We start from the raw sequence: 21,617 nt of genomic DNA on the forward strand, positions 1-21,617 counted from the left end.
CTTTGTGCTACTGAGTCCACAACACCACTGTATTATACTGGAAGGCAGTATTAGGTAGGAGAGGATAAGACAGTGTTTTAAGAGTGTGAGCCCTAGATCCAGCTGATTCTAACTTGCATGTGTTAGCTGGGTGACCTTCGTTAACTCACCTTCTCTATAAAGTGAGAATAATAATGCTTCATAAAGTTGTGAGATGAAATTAGATAATATATTTTGAAAAGAATTATGGCATACAATAAGTAGTCAATAAATGTCAGTTGCTATTATAAAGGTATTTTAGATAGCTTTTCCGGGACTAGCTCAGTTGATTATAGAGGGTTGCATTAGTTGACCTGGAGTATAAATAACTCAGTACTGTCCACCACCACAATCTGGAGAAAAATGTATGTCTTATTTTAGTTGAACATTAAAAGCATTTTTGTATAAATTATGCCAGATCCCTCTTGTACAGTGACACTTACTCTTTGTAACCCCATCTTGATTCTTCATGATGGAGACATCAGTACAACCCTTAACATTGTGTATATAATTGAGCTTCTCTGAGACTTGAAGGAAAGGGAAGCTAGCAGTTGGCACCACGTTAACAGGAGTTTAAAAAAACTTGTCCTCTAGATTAGTGCTCTGAAGAAGAGGTACACTTGTCCTGAGAGTCAGACTTAGGTTAATTATTAATAACAGGAGATCTTTCAATGGTGATTTTTGGTCAGCGAGCTCTTCATATACAATATTTCCATTTATTGGAGTAATAGTCCACAAACTTTCAAGTGTGTAAGAATCTAGTGATATGCTTGTTAAAACTGCAGATTCTCAGACTTGAACTGTACAAAATTCTGATTCATTAGTTCTGGGTATAGGCCTAGGACTCTGCATTGTCATAATCACTCGAGAAAACATTGTATTGTTTAGATCTGGAAAAGACGAAGAGGTGAGTTAAAAAGCTAGAGGATTAAAAAAGGAAATAGGGTTGCATTCTTTTAATGTCAAATGATTCTATTCGTCTCTTTAATGATATTTCATGTGTCTTAAATTCCTTTTTATAGGATATCCTTGAATATAAGCATTCTTTTACCACTAATGTGAAGCCTTATCTAGCCAGTCTTCAAATGTTATTGGGTGGTGGTGGTGGTTTTTCTCCTATGATATATCTGTCATAGACATTCCTTTTGCTCCCACTACCCTGTTATCCCCCCAGTTCTGGCCTTAAGACCTCATACCTAGGTGTATCGGTTAGCTTTTGCTAGATGATAACATACTACTTCAAAACATAGTGGCTTAAAACAACAACCTTTCTTTAATCCATGAGTCTGTGGGCCAATGATTTGAGGCCAGGCTCAGAGGGGTAGGTCTTATGGTCTTGCCTGAGCTCACCCATGCATCTGTCATCAGCTGGGACAAGTGTTCCATGTGGTCTCTCACCATCTAGCAGGCTAGCCTGGGCTTGTTCACATGGGGACAGAACAGATCCAAGTGCAGCAGGAGGGCAAGCCCAAGGTATAAATGCTTTTCAAACCTCTGGTACACCACCTTTGCTGACATTCCATTAGTTATGTAACCCACCCAGATCCAATGGGTGGAAGAATAAATAAACTGCCTCATAATGGGAGGATCTGCCATGACACATTGCAGGGGCATGAATGGAGGGAGAATAATTTGTGCTCATTTTCACAGTCTACTGAATTATCACATCTCCCACCTTGCAAGCTTCTCTGGCTGTAAGCTTTTACTGCTCCAACCCATCCTGCTTCCTACTGCCACATTGATTTTTCCTTAAACTCTGCTTTCATCATATTGCATCCCTGTTTACACATCCCAAGAGGCTTTCTCTTTACCTACCTTATCAGCTGTAAACTTTTCTGCCTAGCTCTCAAAGGTCTCTTTAAGCTAACCTAACCCTAAAAGCAGTGCATAATACAGGGGGCAAAGAACTAGCAGCAGTCAGGGGAGGCCTGAGCACTAGTTCCAGCTCGATCACCAACTAGCTTTTAACTCTCTGGGCTTCGGTTCCTCCATCTATAAAGTGACAGAGTTTGGATTAAATCTGAGAGATTCTTTTCAGATTTAAAATTGAAGCCAGGTATACCTAGACAAAATTATTTTCTATTACTCCCTAAATATACCTTCAACTCTAGCAAGACCCAGCTTCTTATTCCCCTTGAACATGCTATGTTTATGTTGCTCCTTGTGCTTTCACCCCCCATGTTTTCTCAGTCTGGAATTGCTCTTTGTATTCTTCACTGCTCATTTTTAAATTCTGCCCATTGTTAATCTCTGCCATCCATTTTGGTACTTAATTATATTATCTCTGGTATTTTACAGTGTTTTGATTGTTAGTCTTATCAACTAAATTATAAACTCATTGAGGAAAAAGACTATATTTTACACATTGACTAAGTGTATAGCAGGTATCAAACAAATATTTGCAGATTAATCCTATATTTCTATCTCAGGTCATAGAATGTTGAAACTGGCTTAAACCTTCAAAGACAAGTGGGAGGATAAGACTGCTTGGACAGAGGTGGTGGTGGTGGTTGGAGAGGTGGGTAGTTTTATTAAATGTACTCAAGGTAAAAGACACGGGCAAGTAGCATTTAGAATATATCTGTAGAGTTGTTTTTTAGGCCTTCATCCAGCCATCTTGTGATACTGGTTCTCCTCTGTTTGTGTCCTACAGTTTTCATCCTTCTGTAAGCTGTCACCATGACCCTGACAAAAGGTTCCTTTACCTACTCCAGTGGAGAGGAATATCGTGGCGAGTGGAAAGAGGGTGAGAGGACCCTTGAGGGGTATCCAGTGATGAACATTTCATTTGGCCAAAGGACAAATACCTCAGGATATATAAACCAACTTTATGAGTCTTCATGTCTAACTCCAAGATTTAATCTGAAAAGTGCCTTTCTTTTATTCAATTTTAGGATTATAAAGGAATTAGAAAATACTATTATTAATCCAACCTCCAGGAGTAAGTTAAATCTTTCCACTTCTAAATATATTAACCCTTTTATCTTTTAGTGGTGTTTCGGGGAATTTTTTTCTAAATGCTGATGTACTCAGCAGAGTAAAGTGAATTATTTTTAGTACCCATAAATCAGAAAGTACAGAATTCATTACAATGACTTGATTCTAGTGAATCTTTTTTTTTCATTCCGGTGAATCTTAAGAAGTTAAGGAAATTATGGCAGACACTCAAGAGTAAATGACAATTCATTACATTTGGAAGTATCTATTCATAGGAATGGTAAAATTCTTCTAAGCCTGAGACTACATAGGAAGTAGTTTAATGATGTTCAGTTTGGAAACGTCCTGCCACTTAAAAGTCCTGTGGGTCCAGGCCTAGCAAGCCAGGAACTTCCCTAAGGGGACTCGACTCCACAGTTGTACCACTGAAGAGCACTTCATACTGCTTCCAAATATGTGTCTTTTAATGATAGATCCTGCAGCTGATGAATTCTTGAGCATCAAGAGAAGAAATTCTGTATATGGGATGTGACCTTGCCTCTGTACATCCCAGCCTTTTCTCCTGCCTCCTAAACAGCTGCTTTCTCCTTTAATATGACCTTTACAGGAGCGTCTCTATCCACTACCTCTACTTTGAAGAGCATTATTGCTCCTTCAGCATCTGGCTGTTTTCCGGTCATTTCTGTGGGTAAACTTAGCGCTACTGATATGACAGAGCTCAAACCAGTGTTGGCAGTCTGGCTGTTAGGTTTGCACAGTAGCTTCATGACGCTAAGTGATATACTTTTATTTTTCTCAGAATGGCAATGTAGTTGAGGGCTCTCAGGTCAGACTGCATCCTGTGTTTGCATTCTTGCTCTACCAGTTAATTGCTCTGGAATCTTAAGTTATTTAGCTTCTGTTTGTCTTGGTTTCCACATTCGTTAAATGGGAGTCATAATAATACTGTGCCTACCTCATAAGGCTGTCATAAGGATTAAATAAGATGATGAATACAAAGTGCTTAGAAAAGTGCCTGGCACATAATAAAGGCACTGTCTGCTATATATATATATATATTTTTTTTTTTCACACCTACAGCACCTGGTCTTCCTAAGTGGTCTCCCAACCAAGTGCTAACCAGGCCTGACTCTGCTTAGCTTCCGAAATCAGACGGGATCAGGCTTATTCAGAGTGGCATGGCTATAGACTGCTATTTTTAAGTGCTCTCTTATTTTTCATACTTAGAGAGACCTGCTCCAAGTCTGATTCTAATAGTTGTGACTTAAAGTGGGAAGGTCCCAGGAGCCAGGTCTTTCTGGTCCTGACTCTCGGTAATAGTTCTCTGCCCTGCTAATGTCATTGTTTCTCTTCTTTCCTTTGTGGGTGCGGTGATGGGAGACAAGTGATGTTAGTGAAAAGGGACCCTGAAGCTGCCTCAGCCCAACCTAACACTTGTCCTTCTCTCTGCCCAGGCCGCAGACATGGTTTTGGTCAACTGATGTTTGCAGATGGCGGCACCTACCTGGGTCATTTCGAGAATGGGCTCTTTAATGGCTTTGGGGTACTGACCTTCTCAGATGGCTCAAGGTAGGTACTGGGTCATTCCTCTCTCAGCCTTAAATTAGGGAGACTCTGATCCAAAAACAATAGTGGTAAATATCTGGTCAAACTTGAGCTTGTCTCAGGCCCTCCGAAATAGGCAAAGAGTAAGTATTAGTTCTCTTATTGGTTACTGTATAAGTAGATCTGAAATTTGAAATGGCAAGACGTGAGTGACATTCCACCCTGCTGCTGTTCTGTTATTTCTCCGAGATTAAGGCCTCATATCATACAGACTCTCTGACCCTTCTCTACTGGTTGGGAGTAGGATGGGTGGGGCTCTGAGATAAGTGGAATAAGTATTGGTAGCTGCTTGATTCAGTTAACCTGGACAGCTCACTACATCCCTAAAGGCTGACATCTTGTGTTTCTGCAGGTATGAGGGGGAGTTTGCCCAGGGCAAGTTTAATGGTGTTGGAGTCTTCATTCGACACGACAACATGACCTTTGAGGGGGAATTTAAAAATGGCAGAGTAGATGGTTTTGGTAAGTTGCAGCCCAGCAGGATGCATTACTTAGTTGAGCAAAATATGGGTGAAAGTACACCTTGTCAGTTTGAATCCTCCATGGATGCCCAGCAATCCACAGTGATGGTGCCCTAGCATCTGTTCACTGAACTTACCAACAGAGCGAGCGCTCCTGAGAAGGGCTGAGAGTTTTTCTCTTTCTCGACCTCTACCTGTCAAAGTGATCTGAGTCATTAATGCCATCGTCACTCTTATATTTCTTCTGTCCCCCTTGAAGGCCTGCTGACTTTCCCTGACGGTTCTCATGGAATACCCCGCAATGAAGGTCTGTTTGAGAACAACAAGCTGCTGCGGCGTGAGAAGTGTTCTGCAGTGGTTCAGCGGGCCCAGAGTGCCTCCAAGTCAGCCCGAAGTCTCACCGCCTAATGCGGGCATCGTGCACCAGGTGACAAGTATTGGGTAAAGCAGATGCCTCACTATTCATTCGAGGTAAACAGATGAATCAATGTGAGAGGAGATGAGAATGACCTTGGAGCAGAAGCCTTGTGCTGTGTCTCCTCACCTGCCAGTCAGGGTTTCAATCACAGAGAAGTTCCAGGGACTCTGCAGGCCCTGCAGCAGTGGCTACCAATTCTGTCTTTCCCTTGTCTCGCTTGTTGGTACTGTCCGTCCCTAACATGCTGGGTTACCCAGTGCCGACCTGCTGCTGCCTTCTACTTCATTTTCTGACAAATGATGCAGAATCTCTTCATTCTGCCTATGTTTGGGGCAGATGGTCCTAGCTCCAAATTAGGGCCAGTGTGCTTTGTCCTACCCTGGAGAAATAAGGAAAAAGATAAGGGTGGCTTAGACAGTATAGCAGTCCAGTGAAAGTCAAGGCCAGAGCTTTATTGTATGTTGTTACCCCCTCATTTGCTGCTGGTTGGCATCATAGCTCCAGGCTCCACTTTGTCTGACCAGACGAGTATTCGTGTCTGCTTATTCCCCCTGCAGGATTAAGTAAGAGTGCTATTTTCCCCCTACCTGACTTAAGCTGTCTTCTTTACCTGAGTTCCAACAGATACTCCCCATTCGTGCCTCTCTCCTTCCTTAGACATGGGATAGGATCCCTTTATGGGGTAGTCAAGAAAGAAACTTACGTAAGCAGTCACCTTAAAACTTGTGTTTATTACTTACTCCAGGGCAAAGGGCAGACATCCTTGAGCCACTTCAGGCCCTACCATGGAGTGAACTGTATCCTTAGGGCTGACATAGCTCCTTCCCAGTGGACCTGTAGCTTAAATAGACTTGGACCCATTCTAGGACCACAGTGAACTAAAAGAGCATTTGGTTCACTGTAACTCTTCCACCATGAGCCTTGGCCATCAAGATCTGGGGACCAGATCTTAACCAATAGGATCCCTGCACAGTTCATCATGGTCCAGTTACCCTGTAACCCAAACACGTCCAACCCCACCTTCAGTCTCTTATCCTCACACTGAATGTCTCCTCAACAGCAGCATATTGTGGTGGAAATTATAACCATGTGCCTCTATTTATTTTCTGAATTGTACTGTAGAAACAAGTGTTTATGAGGAATAAACAAATCACCAGAACTGCCTATATTTAGTTTTCTTGACTTTCTTGCTCTGCTTTCTCATGAATATTAACTCATTCGCTGTTTCTAAAAATTAGCCACAGATGGGGGCTTGGAACTGACACTGCACACTTTACTACATAATATCATCTAATTTTCAAAACCTCTGCAGGGTAAGAGCATTTAAAAAAAAAAAATCAGACAGGCTTAGGTTGCCAAAACTAGTAAGTAGCAGAGCTGGGTGGGATTTGTATTCCGGTCTTTCTGATATCAAAGCATTTTCCACTATACTCCCCTCATCCTGAGTGTCTGAGTGCCCAAGTCCTGAGACCAGTAATTGTCACCCCTGCCGGGTTACCTTAGGTAAGTCCCTCCTGCCTGGTTTTCCTTTCTTTACACATTCCCCTGCCAGGCTAGCCCTTTTACATGCCTGATCTTATACAGCCCTGGGAGAAAGGTGCTATTGCTATTCCCATGTTACAGATGAGGCTCAGGGCTTTTCCAGAATCTTATGTAAGCCCAGGGGCTGAGCGCTGTACCACCAGTACACTAGCCTGCCTCCCTAGACCTAACCTTTTGCCTCATTGCTAAACCTGATTCTCCTCTGAGTTCATATCCTCTAGAAGTTGCCTGTGAGAAGAGTTCTAGATGCTAAGTGCCAAGTTTCAGTGCCAGCCAGATGCCCAGTTTCAGTTGAAGATTGATACTTTTTATATTACTTTTTATATTCTCCCCTCTAGCCTTTGCCCTAAACAAGAAACCTGTTTACCTTTCTTTTTCATCAGAGTAATTTTTAAAGAATTCATCTTGAGTTTTCTGCCACTTGTCAGATAACACTGAATAAGGTTTAACCTTTTGATTAATTAATTAGCTAAGTGTTTCTAAATACGTCAATTGAACCTTTTTGCCTCTTGCCTGTCCCATTTAAAACTTCAGTAAATATTTTCCTAGGCCACCTCTGATTTAATACCTGTTTGCTCAGTATTGTTAGGGCCTCTCTCAGAGCTGGGAAAAAGTAGACATTGAGAGCTAAATTTGCCTTTAGGTAGGTTCTTGACATCTGGGTAGGAAACAAGATCTGCGTAGCAGTGGAGTGTTAATCTATACAAAACCACACTAATTAAACTTATTAAACTTTATTGCAATAACAAAGTAATTGTTTTTAACAATAAAAGCAGAATGCCTATAGGCAAGAAGATGATCCTGTCTCAGGCCAAGCCCCCTTCCCTAATGTTTCAGACCTGGGTTGACTACAGTAGTCTTCTAGAATGTAACATTTATCCACCAGGTGTCATTATTTACCAATTCTGGTTGTGTCTGTGCACTCAATGGTTGAGATCAAAGCTAGAGACAAGAATATGAGGAATCAAAATGGACTTAGGAAAGGGCACTGGCTAGAATGCATCTCAGGGGCCTTTCAAAGACTAGTGACATTTTTCTACCACATCCCCTGGAAAGAGAGCTTGGGTTCTTAGTATAGGCCTGGCTTCCCTCTGCATTGTGCTAGACTCAGGCTTGTATCCTCAAGTCGAAGTAGTCCTCCCTTCCAACACATAGCCTTCCTGTGCCCAGCTGCCCCCTACACTTCCCTCTGGCTCCTGGCTCATGTGTCTTGGGGCATAGGAAAGCACAGGAGAGGGATGGGCGATTCTCTAGTGACCCAGAGTTTAAGATACAAATCTAATGTCACAGTGCTGTGAAAATAGGAAATGAGTGTGCATGGTAATGCTTACTAAGAGGCACCTGGAGGACCAAAGTAGGAAAAGGAGACTCGAACCCTCATCCCCTCCTATTCCTCTTCGGGCTGCAGGTGCAAGGCAGGAGCTGAGATGGGCTCAGGCTGGGCATGCCCCCACTTGCCCTCAGAGCCAGCCATTACTGGTGAAATCCATGCGTAGCGCCTCTTCCTCTGCAGGGCTCAGCTCCTGCAAGGGCGCCCGGCAGGGGCCTCCATGGTAGCCAAACCAATCCATGGTTTTCTTCACCCCTGGGATCCCAAAACGCCGGGTCACCTGAGAATCAGGGCATGTCAGAAGATACTGGGGAATCCCGGCACAGGTACACCCAGGACCCAGACATGTGTCACTTTCAGAAAGTTAGGGTTACAGTTGTCCTCCCTGATAAAGTAATTAGGAATCCAGATTGAGAGGCCAAAAGGCAGCCTAGCAGTAGAGAATGCAATGCCAAAACCTCAAATTAAAAAGGCACCTCTTCAGAGGAGAGAAAGAACAATCAGGGGGACCATTTTATAAACTATATAAATGTCTAACCAGTGTACTGTATACAATAAACTAACAATAAAATACAATTTTTTAAAAAATAGAGTAATTAAAAAAAAAAGAAGGCGGCACTTCCTTTGATTTTAAGAGAAACATCCACTCTATAGAGAGGAAAGTGGCATTCAGTCCTCATTCTGTGATGGGAGACGGCAGCAGCCCTGTGGGTCGGGGCACTAGGACATCACCGGTTTGCAGCCCAGTTCCTTGGAACCAGATGGGCACAGCAGGCCTGGGAAGTCAGGCACAGCCCAGACCTCTACTGGTCCTATAGCAGGGTCCCCCAACCACCCCATAGCTCCTTCCTGACACCAACTCTGAGTGCTCTCAGTGGAAAACCAATGCATCATTGTCCAAAGAGGTTTCAATAACCAACCTCTTTGTATAACTTTCTGTCATTAACTTATTAGCTCTGAACAAGTTCTCTTGCCTAAAAAATGAGGGGGCCGGATAGATAACAAGACCTCTAAAGTCTTTTCCACTGTCATGAGGGACATTAAGGCTATTGTCATAATTTAAAAGCATGCATGGAGTTTTACAGAAAATGAAGCATCAAGTTTCTTTGCTTTTAACATAGCAACTGGTTATTTTATACTGATCAAAAGTGTTAGCTAAATCTTCGACTCCCTAAAAACGAAAAGAGTAATCATTACTTAATAAAGTTTTATTTGGAGAGAAAGTAAAACATTGGAAGTATGGGCTTCATGAAGAATAAAAATAATTTTTAAAAAAGTTGTGATAAAAATGTTAGGAACCCGATAAATGATTGACTAATAACTTCACCACTAGAGGCCAGTAGGCTTTAGCAAGCCTCCTCCTAGGCTTGGCCCCAGCCAGCCACGGTGTTCTAATAACCTGGGCAATTCACCCAAAATGAGTAGGGTGGGAAAGACATAGGGGAGAGCATGGACACAAGAAGTACCTAAGAGAAAAGCTTTCTCCCACCATAGTTGCCTGAAGATCTCTGATTTGCCCCTCTTCCAACCCTGAGAAAAGATCTAGTGCTTTGGTGGTAAAGACTGGAAAGTCCTAAATATAGCAGGAGCAGAAGGCTGGCTGGGTGGGAAGGCCAGGGAAGGACATTATGTTCAAGCAGGGAAGGAAAGTTGGGTGACATCAAGCTGCTCTTGGGGAGGCTGAGCCTATAGCCCAGGCAGCAAAGAGGTGTCCCAGGAATTCCTGAGTATGTGCCCAGAGCTGGCACAGGAAGGGGCACAGAGTGAAGGGTAAGGCAGGATGGCATGCAGAGAGTTGGACGGCAGAAAGAATCCTCTCTTCCCAAGGGGCAGCCCAAGCTGCTTCACATGTAAAATGAAGTGATAGCAACACCTACCCCGTGTCACAAGAGAAAAATGTCACTGTGAGACCAGACCCCGAGAGCCCTGGGATCTACTTCATGTCCTGTCTTGGTGGTATGCAGATTCTGGGACCTTCTGTCTGCACATGGATGGGAGTGGGAGGGCAGAGGTCTCACCCCAGTGGAATGTCCAATACAGCCTGTGCCCTGATGGGGCTCAGCTGAAAGGCCCTCATTTCTACAGTTCTTACTTCCTATTTATAGAGCATCCCATCCCAGGAGAACCTTCTCATCCAAGGAGACTCGTGCTTGCCTCCTCAGCTGTCCTTTTTCTAAATTGGAGTTAATCTGCCCCTTTGAGGTAAAGATGTAAACTGTGAAGGAGATCTGGAGCCTGCCCACCCTTTACCCAAACAAAAAGTATTGCCTAGCTCAGTCTGGGACTATCATCTCCAGTGCAAAACTTAAGGAGATCCCAAAAAACTCATTCATCACGGTAAATAGTTAATGCAATATTTTTTTAAAAAAAAATCAAAACCAATGCAAAAATATTCATAATGAACAAAATATCAAAAGTTTTAAATAAAAACAGGATCCAACAGAGCCATGCCCTGCCATATTGTAGTCTGAGGCAAAGTAATCATGTAAGTAAGGCAATAAGGCCCCTATATACATGTTTTGTCTATTTTTTTAATGACTGATTTTTTTTCTTGAAGTAGATTTGCAGAAAAATTGTTTTGATGAGTGTGCTTCCATTCAAGCCAGGGAAGTAAAATTACAATAAATTGTTCTTGGTATAGATAAAATATTTAAAACTAATGCTTGAGTTTTAATATACCTACCTTTAAATTTTTCAATATTTTTTTCAACTACTTTAATGTTCTTGGGGTGGGGGAGAATCACCATTTAGAAAACTAGGTAGAGCTTCCACTTCCAAGAAGATGGAATAGATGTACTTTTCCCTATTTCTCCCAATCAGTACAACTAAAAACCCCTAGACATTACATCAAAACAAATTTAAGAAGAGTCTGAAAGGTAAAGAGAAGGAAGACTGACTGGGGACCTCAGGACCCAAGGAACAACACAGTGGTTGGTTGACTGGCTTTGACCTGGAGCTGAAGGAACCAGCAGCCCTAAAATGCCAATGGACACAGACAATAAAATCTCCAACAAAAGTCTGTCCTCTTTAGCCAGGGATCAAAAAAGTGGCAGCCTAGCAAGATGGAAAACTTTCAAACAATAACCACCCTACTCCAGCCAGCCCCCACTGAAAAAACTGTGGCCCCCACCCTGATCCAGGCCAGTAAGCCTGAATTGGGAGCCAGAACTTCTATCCCCAAACTCAATACTAAAGAGTGTCTCTCCCCATCCACTAGAGATGGTTTCAGAAGTGGCCTAGTGAGAAGAGTCACAGCTTTCACACTGCCCACCTTTAAGGAGCCCATCCCCCAAAGGCACACTCATGACATCAGCAGAGGCCACATGGGAGAAGTAAGGAGGCACTCCCACCCTTTCCAGCCAGGATGGTATCATTAGAGACCTAATACAGAGCCCAGTTCTCCCCCAAAAGAAATCTCCAGGCCCATATGGTTTCACTGGAGAATTCCAAGAAATGTGTAAAGAAGATTTAATACCAATTCTACACAGTCTCTTCCAGATAATAGAAGAGGAGGGAACATTTCCCAATTGATTTATGAAGCTATTTTTACCCTGATACCAAAATCAGACTAAAGCAGTAAAAAAAAAAGAAAGAAAGAAAAGACAGCTACATACCAACATCCTTCATGAATATAGACAGAAAAATTCTTAATAAAAATGTTAGCAAATGAAATTCAGCAATATATAAAAAGAGTTATATACCATGACTAAGTGGAATTTAGTCTAGGGATGTAAAAATTCAAAAATTACTAATGTAATCCACCACATTAATGGGCAAAAAAGGAAAACAAAAATCACATGATCATTTTAATGCAGAAAAACATTTGACAAAATTTAACACCCAGTCATGATTTTCAGCTAGAATGCAGGGGGAACATCCCCAACTTGTTAAAGAGCACTTATAGGAAACTACAGCTAACATTATCCTTAAAGGTGAAAGGCTAAATGTTGTCCCTTAAGATCAGGAATAGGGCAAGGATGTCCACTGTCACCACTCTTATTCAACATCATGCAGGAAGTTCTAGTCAGTACAATAAGGCAAGAAAGGAACTCAAATACATATTGGCCAGAAAGGAAGAAATAAAACTTACCCTTTCTGTAGATGATATGATTGTCTATGTAGAAAATCCCAAGGAATCTACCAAAACATTCATACAACTAATAAATGAGTTCAGTAAAGTCATATGACACAAGATAAACATGAAAAAATCAATCGTGTTTCTATCTACTACCAATGAACACATGAATAGAAAATTAAAAGTACAGTACCATTTATAATCACTCAAAAAATATGAGCCACTTAGGTGTAAATCTCTCAAAACCTGTATAGGACTTGTTTGTCAAAAACTGCAAAATGCTGTCGAAATAAATCAAAGGAGTTCTGCATAAATGGAGAGACACACTACATTTAACGATTTAAAGACAATCAAGTAAAAATGTCAATTATCCCCAAATTTGTATACAGGTTTAAGACAATTCCTATCAAAATCTCAGCTAGGGTATTTATAGATATATATTATTCTAAAATTTATATGGAAAGGCAAAGGAATTAGACTAAAACAATATTGAAAATAAAAAGAACAAAGTGGGAAGAATCAGTCTACCTAATTTTAAGATTTATGATATACCTAGAGTAATCAAGTCTGCATGGTATTGCAGAGGGATAGATCAATGAAAAGAATAGAGAATCCAGAAATAGACCTACACAAATATGCCCAACTGATTTTTGACAAAGGTGCAGAAGTAATTCAATGGAGGAAAGATCATCTTTTCAACAAATGCTGCTGGAGCAAGTGGATATAGGGGGGAAAAATATCTCAATCTAAGGCTCACGGTTTATACAAAAATTAACTCAAAAAGAGTCAGACTCATAAAATGCAAAACCATCAAACTTTTGGGAAAAAAATAGGAGAAAATCTTCACAATCTAGTGCTGGGCAAAGTGTTCTTAGACTTGATGTCAAAAGCATAAACATAAAAAAATTGATAAATTAGACTTTATCAAAGTTTAAAAACTTTTTCTTGGCAAAAGATATATTAAGAGACTGATAAAACAAGTTACAGACCAGGAGGAAATATTTGCAAACCACATATCTGACAAAGGACTAGTATCTAGAAGATATAATAAACTTCCAAAACTCAACAGTAAAAAAACAAACAATTCGATTAGAAAATGGACAAAAGACATAAATCAATGTAAATTTCATCTAACATTATATATAGATGGCAAATAAATACATGAAAAGATGTTCAACAGCATTAGCCATAAGAGATATGCAAATTAAAACCACAATGAAATGTTACTACACACCTATCAGAATGGCTAAAATAGAAAATGGTCACCACATCAAACATTGGTGAGGATGCAGAGAAACTGGATCACTCATACATTTACACTGAAGTAAATGTAAAATGGTACAGCCACTCTGGAAAACAGTTTGACAGTTTTTTAAAAAACAAAACATGCAATCATCATTTAACTCAGTAGTTGTGTATTTATCTCAAAAAAATGAAAATCTGTGGTCACACAAAAACCTACACTTAAATGTCAGTAGCTTTTAATAGCCAAAACTGGAAACAACCAGCTGTCTTTCAAAAGGTGAATGGTTAAACAAGCTATGGTATGGCCATGTCATGAAACACTACTCATCAATAAAAAGGAACTAACTATTGATACATGCAACACCTAGGTGAATCTACAGAAAATTATGCTGAGTGAAAAAAGACAATTTCAAAAGGTTGTAGACTATCTGATTTTGTTTGTATAACAGTCTTGAACTGACAAAATTATAAAAATGGTGAACATCTTTGCGGTTGTCATAGGTTAAAGAGGAGGTGGGGGCAAAAGGTGAGTGTGGCTATAAAGTGTAACATGAGGGATCTTTGTGGTGATGGAAATAGCCTGTATCTTGACTATATCAATGTCAAAATCCTGATTGTAATATTGTTACCACTGGGGGAAACTGGGTAATGGATACATGGAATCTCTCTGTATTATTTTTCACAATTTCGTGTGAATCTACAATGATCTCAAAAAGTTTAATTTAAAACATGTCTATAGGGACACACATTTTCCTTTTTGCCTCAGATTCCAATATGGCTTTGCACAGCACTGTCTGGCACTTGAGAGGCCTTCCATCTTGGCTCTTCTTGACTTGCCCAGAACAGAACTGGGGTACACAGTCTGACTGAAGACAGAACTCTCCTGGGAAATCTGGGTTCTGAATACCTGTAGCCTTCCAACTCCTCCCTTACTTCTCTCAATAATTCGTTTTTTTCAGGACCTGGCCCCTCTCTAAGTAAGATTCCGGGGTTACTTACGTCACAGTCACAACAGCTACCAGTCTCAATGCATATTCCTGGGCCAAAAGGATTATAATTTTAACGAGCTCCCTAAATGAATTCTAATGCACACTTAAGTTTGAGGACCAATGGGGCTCAAGCTTATCTGAAGTCAAGATTTTGTGGGGAGGCACAAGAAGTTCCCACACTAGAATGTTCTCTAAAAGGATTTTCTGAAAGGGAAGAGACTGACTGGGGACCCCTGTGCCCACCATAGCTCCTGCTCCAAAGAGTACATAGGTCACCACCCCCTTGCCCTTTGCTGCCATTGCTGGGAGCTCACCGCAGTGTTTGGCTCAATGAGGCGGTGCTGTAGCTTCTGGGCATCTTCCCATTGCCCTGTGAGGCAGAGTCGCTCCAGTTGGCACACCTGAGCCCCCAGGACATTGGCTAGGGCACACACGCCCCCCACAGCTCCTGCCCCAGAATAAGATGCAGAACGTCAGCCAGAGCCTCTTTTCAAAGAGAATTACAGACCCTGGTGTCCAGCACCCCTTCGTTCTGGGATGCTAGGATGTGGATTTCTATGCCATGGTTGGCCACATCAAAGGCACGCTCTGTGAGTCCACGGAGTACAAAGAGAAAAGCTGCCAGCATATTCCAAGTAGAATCTCTCAGGCTGAGGGGCAGGGAGCAGAGTCTGAAGGCTAATTCAAGGACAGTTCCTTTCTTGCACTCACCTCTATCCCCACAGTAAAGTCCCAACTGCCAGTTGACACCTCCACACTCCACTAGCCCCCTGACTTACCAGTCCTGGAAGCGGGTGGAGTGGATGAGAAGCCTTTGCTCTTCTGAAATCTTATTCTCCCCAGTAAATGCAGCCTGAGACAGCAGCAGGGGTAGGATGTGGGAGTGGAAAGTGCTCTGGACACAGTCAGGAAATGGGGTATTTCCTCCCATTAGCTGCGTGAACTTGGACAAGTCATAGACCCTCTGGTCCTCGTTCTCATCTGGGCAAGGAAAATAGGCTGACTGGGATCTCAGAGGACCCTGCCACTTCTACCGGCCTGCGAGCGAAATGGTAAGTCTAATTAGGAGTGTTCCTAAGTGGTCTCAAGAGTGGAGAGAGAGTAGGCAATTTGGAATGAGCTAATCTAGCTGACATTTATTGAATATCTACTATGTGCTAAGCACTATGGCAGACCTGGGGCTGATGCTCTCTAATCCTCATAACATCTCTCTGCTTTCCCAAGTAGAGACTCAGTCCCAGAGAGATTGAGTATTTTGCCCAGTGATACTCAGTGAATAAACAGCAGAGCTGAAATTCCAGCTCAGATCCATAGGGCATCCAGACTGTGCTTTTTCCATCTATCCTACTTTCAAGAACAAGGCGTATATGGGTCTCCTGCACTTTAGAGATTGCGACAGGACAAAGGAGAGATGTGCAAGGACCTAGACAACAAGCCAAAGTCTGCAAAGACCAGAGAGAACCTACAGTGTGGGAAAAGTAACTCGCATCTGTATTCACTGGAGCTTCAGCTGCAGGAACTTCCCTCACCCTCCCTGCCCCTCCTGAGATCACATCCAACCTGAACCCAAGGACCTTGACCACAAACAGACAAGAGCAGTTGGTTTAATGGTGACATTCCTGGACTGGAACAGAATCTGATCAGGCAGCTAAAGGTCCCTGGACCAACCCCGCAGTTCTGACCATTCTGGCCTGGACCAGGGAGAGTGGAAAATGGACTGCTGACTGGAGGGGAGGACCCCAAGGCCTCAGAGGATTTACAAAGTGAGGTTAGAGGACCTAAATTTGCCAACTAAGCAAGGGGTTCTGGACTTAGAGCAAATCATAGGCATCCCTACGACAGGCCAAGGGTTGTAAGCAGCCAGACACCCTCCTCTGCCCAACAGGGGTCACTCACAAGCACCCAGTGTTCAGACAAGCAAGCAGTGTGCTGGACTTCTGAGGTTTTGGAGCAGGTAGGCTAGCAAAGTCCAGCTACATACACAGCCCTGGCCCTCACAGTCCCTTCCAGTAGACCCCACCTTTCTGGGTGTATCTGGGTCACCCATCACACTATGAGAGCAGCGGGAGGCCTACCTAGGGCATAGCTGGCCAACAGGAAGCCAGCCGATCCAGCCAACACCTGGAAATCCTGCCTCTTGGTCTTGTGAACCATCATCCCAATTCTGGTCACCTGCAATAGCAAACCGGGTATGAGTGGGGCCCAGAGCCTCGGCAGTCCATGCTCCAAATTAGAGATGAAGCCCTGAGAGCCCACATGACAGCGAGAACCCAAACAGGAGCCCAGGACTGAAGCGGGTCCCACAGCTGCCCTAAAGTTGGTAGCAAAAGAAAAGAGGAAGGTGCCTCAGCCAAGAACTGTTGTCACTCACATCACCACTGCTGTCCTTGATGCCAGCGATATTCGGGTGCTGGGAAAGCGTGACCACAGTGTCTACGGGCAGGTCCAGCCCTGTGTTGGCTGGGACACTGTACAGCACCACAGGAATTGGAGAGAGGTCAGCGACCTGAGGGATGCAGAAAGGAGAGAGAGCAGCTACCCAGGTCCAAGGAGCCTGAGGCACTGCCGTCCACCACCGAGTCCAGGCCTGGGCTCCCTGGACAGGCCACCTCCTAGACTAGAAGTCACAGCACTATATGCCCTGCCTGTAAGCAGTAATAGTGGGTAATATTCAGTGAGTGCTTTCTGTGTGCCAAGCACAGTCCTAAGTCCTTTATGTTTTGATCAAATTTAGTCCTCACGACAACCCTATGAGGAAGAGACCTCCCTTTTGAGAGGGGAGGAAATAGCAACACAGCTCTGTTGGGGCAGCAACCCAATGTCACACAGCTGGTACACAGTGGCATCTCTCCCCTTCCCAGAGCAGTTGTTTGTGGGAAGTAGGCTCACCACTCCGTTCCCAGCTTCTCTGTCTCCTTTCCCAGGCAAAGTCTCCCCCTCATCCAGCCTCCTCTTGGTTCCAGGCCTCAAACCCATTCCCGCCCCTCACACCCACCTTGGTGTAGTGGTGAATGAGGGCAGCGCTGCTCATGCGGCCACGATAGTAGCAAGGGGTCACCACCATGGCGGCATCAGCCCCCACCTGGGCCATGCTCACAGTCATCTCCACTGTGGCTTGAGTAGCTGCAAGAAAAAAGAAGGTCTTTCTCACAGGCCATGGAGGGTGAAAGCAGGAGAAAGAATGACTGATCGAGGACCCTGGGACAAGCAAGGGGTGCAGAAGAGACAGAGCAAGTAGATTAAACCCAGCCTCAGGGCCAAGGAGCCCTACCCTAGCCGCCCCCAGGGCCCAGAGCATTATGGCCTCACATTCACAGCCGGAGCCGGCTATCAGGAGCTTGTTCTTGGGCATGGCCTGGCGCACGCGGCTCACCACCTCCAGACGCTCACTGCTGGTCAGGAAGGGGAACTCGCCGGTGGAGCCCTGGACCACGAAGCCTGCAAGAGAGGCTATGTCGCAGCCAGCCTGATGACTTAGCATCCTCTCACGAAGCACCAGGACATTGGTGTTATACTCACTCAGGTTCTTACCTCCCCAATACCATAGTTCATCACACATTTCCTTCCCATGTTTGTCCTGATGCAGCCAGAATGTTTTACCCAGTTGCAATGACAGCGTTCACACCATTTTTTATTTGTTTGTTTTAATGAACTGTTTTAGTCACACCCAGGAGAATAAATAATAATATAATCTATGTGAGTGTATCCAGCACCCATGGCAACCCTCCCCTGGTCACCTCCTCTTCCTCTTCTTGCCATCCTGACTCGGGTATTATTGTTTCCATTCACGTCTTTATACCCTTAAGACATGCATGTGGATTCGTAAATAAGATATGATATGGATCTTTTTTTTTTTTAATGCCTACAGCACCTGGTATTTCTAGGTATGATATGGTTTTTGTCACTTGGTATTTTATAGAAATGGAATCAAATTTATATACCTTTCTCAGTTTGCCGTTTTTGCCCAACATGTGTTCTGAGTTTCGTCCGTAGCAGGACATGTAGCTCTGATTTATCTATTTTTCATTGCTGTATAATATTCTATCGTGAGCTTAGGCCACAATTTACTTTTCTTTCTCTGAGGACATTTAGAATGTTTCTTTATTTTTGCCAAACAATGCTGAAACAAACATTTTCTTCTAAGTAGTCTGTGCCCATACTTCCCCCACGTTTTAGATACTGAGGCGTGTAATTGCCAAGTCACATGTATGTGCATCTGCACATGCCAAGTGTCACCCTGATTAGCCAGTCCACACCCTCTCAGTACACAGAAGAGTCTGTCAGTGCTCAATCATGCCCACATAGGGATTATCAGCATTCATTTTTGCCAATTTTCTGGGTGGAAAATGACATCTCATTGTTTTATTTTGCATTCTCCTGTTTTATCAATCACTGGAATGGTTTCTAAAATTACCAGTTAAAGGTGTCAACTCATATTTATCAGAGACCAGCAGAATTACTGCTCTTCAGCTGAATCTGAAGGCAATGTTTGTAAATCATTTTCTTCTCAGCCGTTTTCATCTAATTTTCTCTTTCCATTTCTTTCCCTTCTCTTCTCTACCCCATTCCACTCCAAAAATATTTTTCTTCAGTAGTTGACGAATATAGCATACAATACAACAAGATTATTAATAAATAGAAAGTGGGAAGAAGGAAAGAAAATAAAGCCGGGAATGATTGATTGCAAAACCTCCGTCATACAGTGTGAGCGATGGGCCATAAATTTGATTTGGAGCTTCCTGACAGTCAAAGCTAAAAGGGAAACATGGTCAGCCAGCAGATATGTAGAACTTGAGATAAAAGCAAGGCAGCCGGCCTAGAGAAACACAGAATTTCCTGGCACTGGGACCAAAGGAGATTGTTCCCGTGAGTCATCCTTCAGGGGACACAGTGTGATGTAGAGTCAACTTTACGCCACGAACCTTTTCCATGCTGTTCACGCCATCATGAGAATCCACTGGGTAGATTGCCAGAATAGCTCACTGGGTACTTAGCTTTTTTTTTTCTTTCCAGTTTTTTGCCTTACTAACACTACAGGGAACATCTTGAGGCAAATATCTTTTGTCTTCTGTTGGATTGCCTCCTTGGGAGCAATTCCTCCAAGTCGGGCTAGGAGCTGCTGGTAAGAGCCTCCTTCTGTCTTGCTACCTATTGCCCCAGTGCTTTCCCAGTGGGTCATCCTCATGCACAGAGCCGCCAGCTCCGGAGAGGGCTCCAGTCCAGCCATGATTGGACCAGCACTCTTTGACTTAGAGATCAAAGATTTAGAGATCAAGCTTTTGCTGCTTCCTCTATTTAAATGCCAAGGACATCTCTCTTCCTAACCCTACCTGCCACCCCTCCTCAAAGGGGACCAGGGTGGGTTCTTGCTCCAGCCACTTCTTCAACCACAATTATTCACCCAAGTCCCCCACCATTCTCGTGGTCAGTTCCAGAGGCCCCTAGGCCCCACTGGTGAACGTGGCCGAAACAGCAGGACAGCTGGGCCTTGCACTCAGGGGCAGTGAAGCAGGTTCCTGTGTTTAAGGTTTCTAGTGGCCTCTTCCTTGTCTCATTTAAGGGAGTATCTGACTCAGGCCCGACTCCAAGAGGGAAGAGCTGCCAGTCTGGGGAAGCGGGAGTGAGGTAGAGTCAGAGAAGATCCAAGGTACCTCTGGCTATTGAACCAGGCATATCACATCTCTGAGTCACCATTTCCTCTTCTGTGGGATGACAATAAAATCATTTCAATCCTACCTTATAGAGCTGTCTTAAAGGCACAAAGAAGAAAATGTACAGAAAGCACTTTGAAATCTGTGAATCGATGTGGTCAAGAGCCCCCTCTTTCTCCTTGGCTAGGTGTTCAGTTTCCGGCTCGATGTGCCTCTGCTTGTGTAGAGAGAGACCTAGAGGAGAGGAAAAGGCCAAGGTCTTGGGTGGGTTGGGAGGGAGGAAAATGAGTGGTAGAGAAGCACAGAGCAGGGCAGTGGAGCAGTCAGATGCAGAGGCTCTGAACCCAGAGGAGCCCTGGTTTAACTTGTAGTGTGGCCCCTCACCAGCTATGAGGTCTTGGGCAAATGGCTCAACCAAACCTCAGCTTCATCAAATGAAAAATGGGGATAATATTAGTACCCTCCTTAATGAGTTGCTGTGAAGCTGGAATGAAATACTACTTGTAAAGTACTTAGAATAGAACCTGGCACTCAGTAAGTGTTAGCTGTGATTATTATGGGATCAGGAGAAAGTGCTCAAGGCTTAAACGAGGAGTGTGGCAGCTTTCGATTTGAAGAGGATGGCTAGTGTGGGAGGGGAGGCTGTACTCTGACCTCTTAGGCCTCTTCCCGCTGTAAGATGAAAGAGGATCATTTCAAAAGCTACTCCTTCATGGTTACACTGGCAGTTCTGGGGAGCCAGAGAGGCCTGAGAAGGGAAGTGGGCATTTGAGGCTGGGGATGCACAAGCAACCTGGCGACTTATTGTGGCCAGAAGGAATCGCAGTCTCTCACTGTTATGTCCCTTGGCCCATCATCATTGTCACCTCCGCTGAGAAGTCTTCCTGAAATGCCTCCACTGGACATCTCTCTTCTGAACTTCTATTACCTGTTCCTTATCCTCAGTTGCCTACTCAAAAATGCACAGAGATCCTCAGAATTCTTGAATCTACCCTACACCTGCCTATGGGATTAGGCAAATTTTCTTAAACTAGCTTCTGCTGTAAAAGGAAAAATTGGACTGGATGGTTTCCTAAGTCCTCCTGGGCCCTAGGCTTTGAAGTCACTTTTTTGATTTCTCCTACATTTTGTCTATCTCTAAGTGTGGCCCTTCAGCCAAACTGTCAAGGTCCCCAGACACACTGTCACCTTCCTGCCTCTATGCCTTCGCTCATGCTGTCTCCCTTCTGCCTGGAACACCTCCCTGGTTGCAGCCCCTCAAGTGCTGCAAGGGCCACAAAGCCTCTCTTCAAGTTTCCTCCCCTTTGCATTCCGCAGCATTTTGTCCTCCTTACATAGTACTTGTC

General features: G+C 43.6%; 2 protein-coding genes and 1 pseudogene across 8 annotated transcripts in view; 1 reads left to right on the plus strand and 2 right to left on the minus strand.

Moving 5' to 3' along the window:
• Positions 1 to 6,605, plus strand: part of MORN4 (MORN repeat containing 4) — a 15,814-nt gene extending 9,209 nt beyond the window's left edge. For 4 of the 7 annotated variants that reach the window (XM_025042340.1, XM_015600015.2, XM_025042339.1 and 1 more), the window contains 4 exons: positions 2,672 to 2,764; positions 4,410 to 4,524; positions 4,913 to 5,022; positions 5,281 to 6,605. In XM_025042340.1, the coding sequence (XP_024898108.1) occupies positions 2,698 to 2,764; positions 4,410 to 4,524; positions 4,913 to 5,022; positions 5,281 to 5,429 (441 nt within the window). In that variant the 5' untranslated portion in view covers positions 2,672 to 2,697 and the 3' untranslated portion in view covers positions 5,430 to 6,605. Of the gene's footprint in view, positions 1 to 2,447; positions 2,537 to 2,671; positions 2,765 to 4,409; positions 4,525 to 4,912; positions 5,023 to 5,280 lie in introns of all 7 variants that reach the window. The other 3 variants (XM_015600014.2, XM_015600011.2, XM_015600010.2) reach the window with 1 other exon arrangement.
• Positions 4,027 to 4,145, minus strand: LOC112474169 (annotated as a pseudogene).
• Positions 6,606 to 7,465: 860 nt separating the features above from the next.
• Positions 7,466 to 21,617, minus strand: part of HOGA1 (4-hydroxy-2-oxoglutarate aldolase 1) — a 21,372-nt gene continuing 7,220 nt past the window's right edge. The window contains exons 2-7 of the mRNA XM_006925904.3: positions 17,930 to 18,058; positions 17,616 to 17,743; positions 16,992 to 17,126; positions 16,696 to 16,792; positions 14,935 to 15,068; positions 7,466 to 8,591 (exon numbers count right to left, since the gene is read on the minus strand). Of these exons, the coding sequence (XP_006925966.1) occupies positions 8,442 to 8,591; positions 14,935 to 15,068; positions 16,696 to 16,792; positions 16,992 to 17,126; positions 17,616 to 17,743; positions 17,930 to 18,058 (773 nt within the window). The 3' untranslated portion in view covers positions 7,466 to 8,441. The remainder of the gene's footprint in view (positions 8,592 to 14,934; positions 15,069 to 16,695; positions 16,793 to 16,991; positions 17,127 to 17,615; positions 17,744 to 17,929; positions 18,059 to 21,617) is intronic.

The sequence above is a fragment of the Pteropus alecto genome, unplaced genomic scaffold (assembly GCF_000325575.1).
Source record: "Pteropus alecto unplaced genomic scaffold, ASM32557v1 scaffold88, whole genome shotgun sequence".
Taxonomy (NCBI): Eukaryota; Metazoa; Chordata; class Mammalia; order Chiroptera; family Pteropodidae; genus Pteropus; species Pteropus alecto.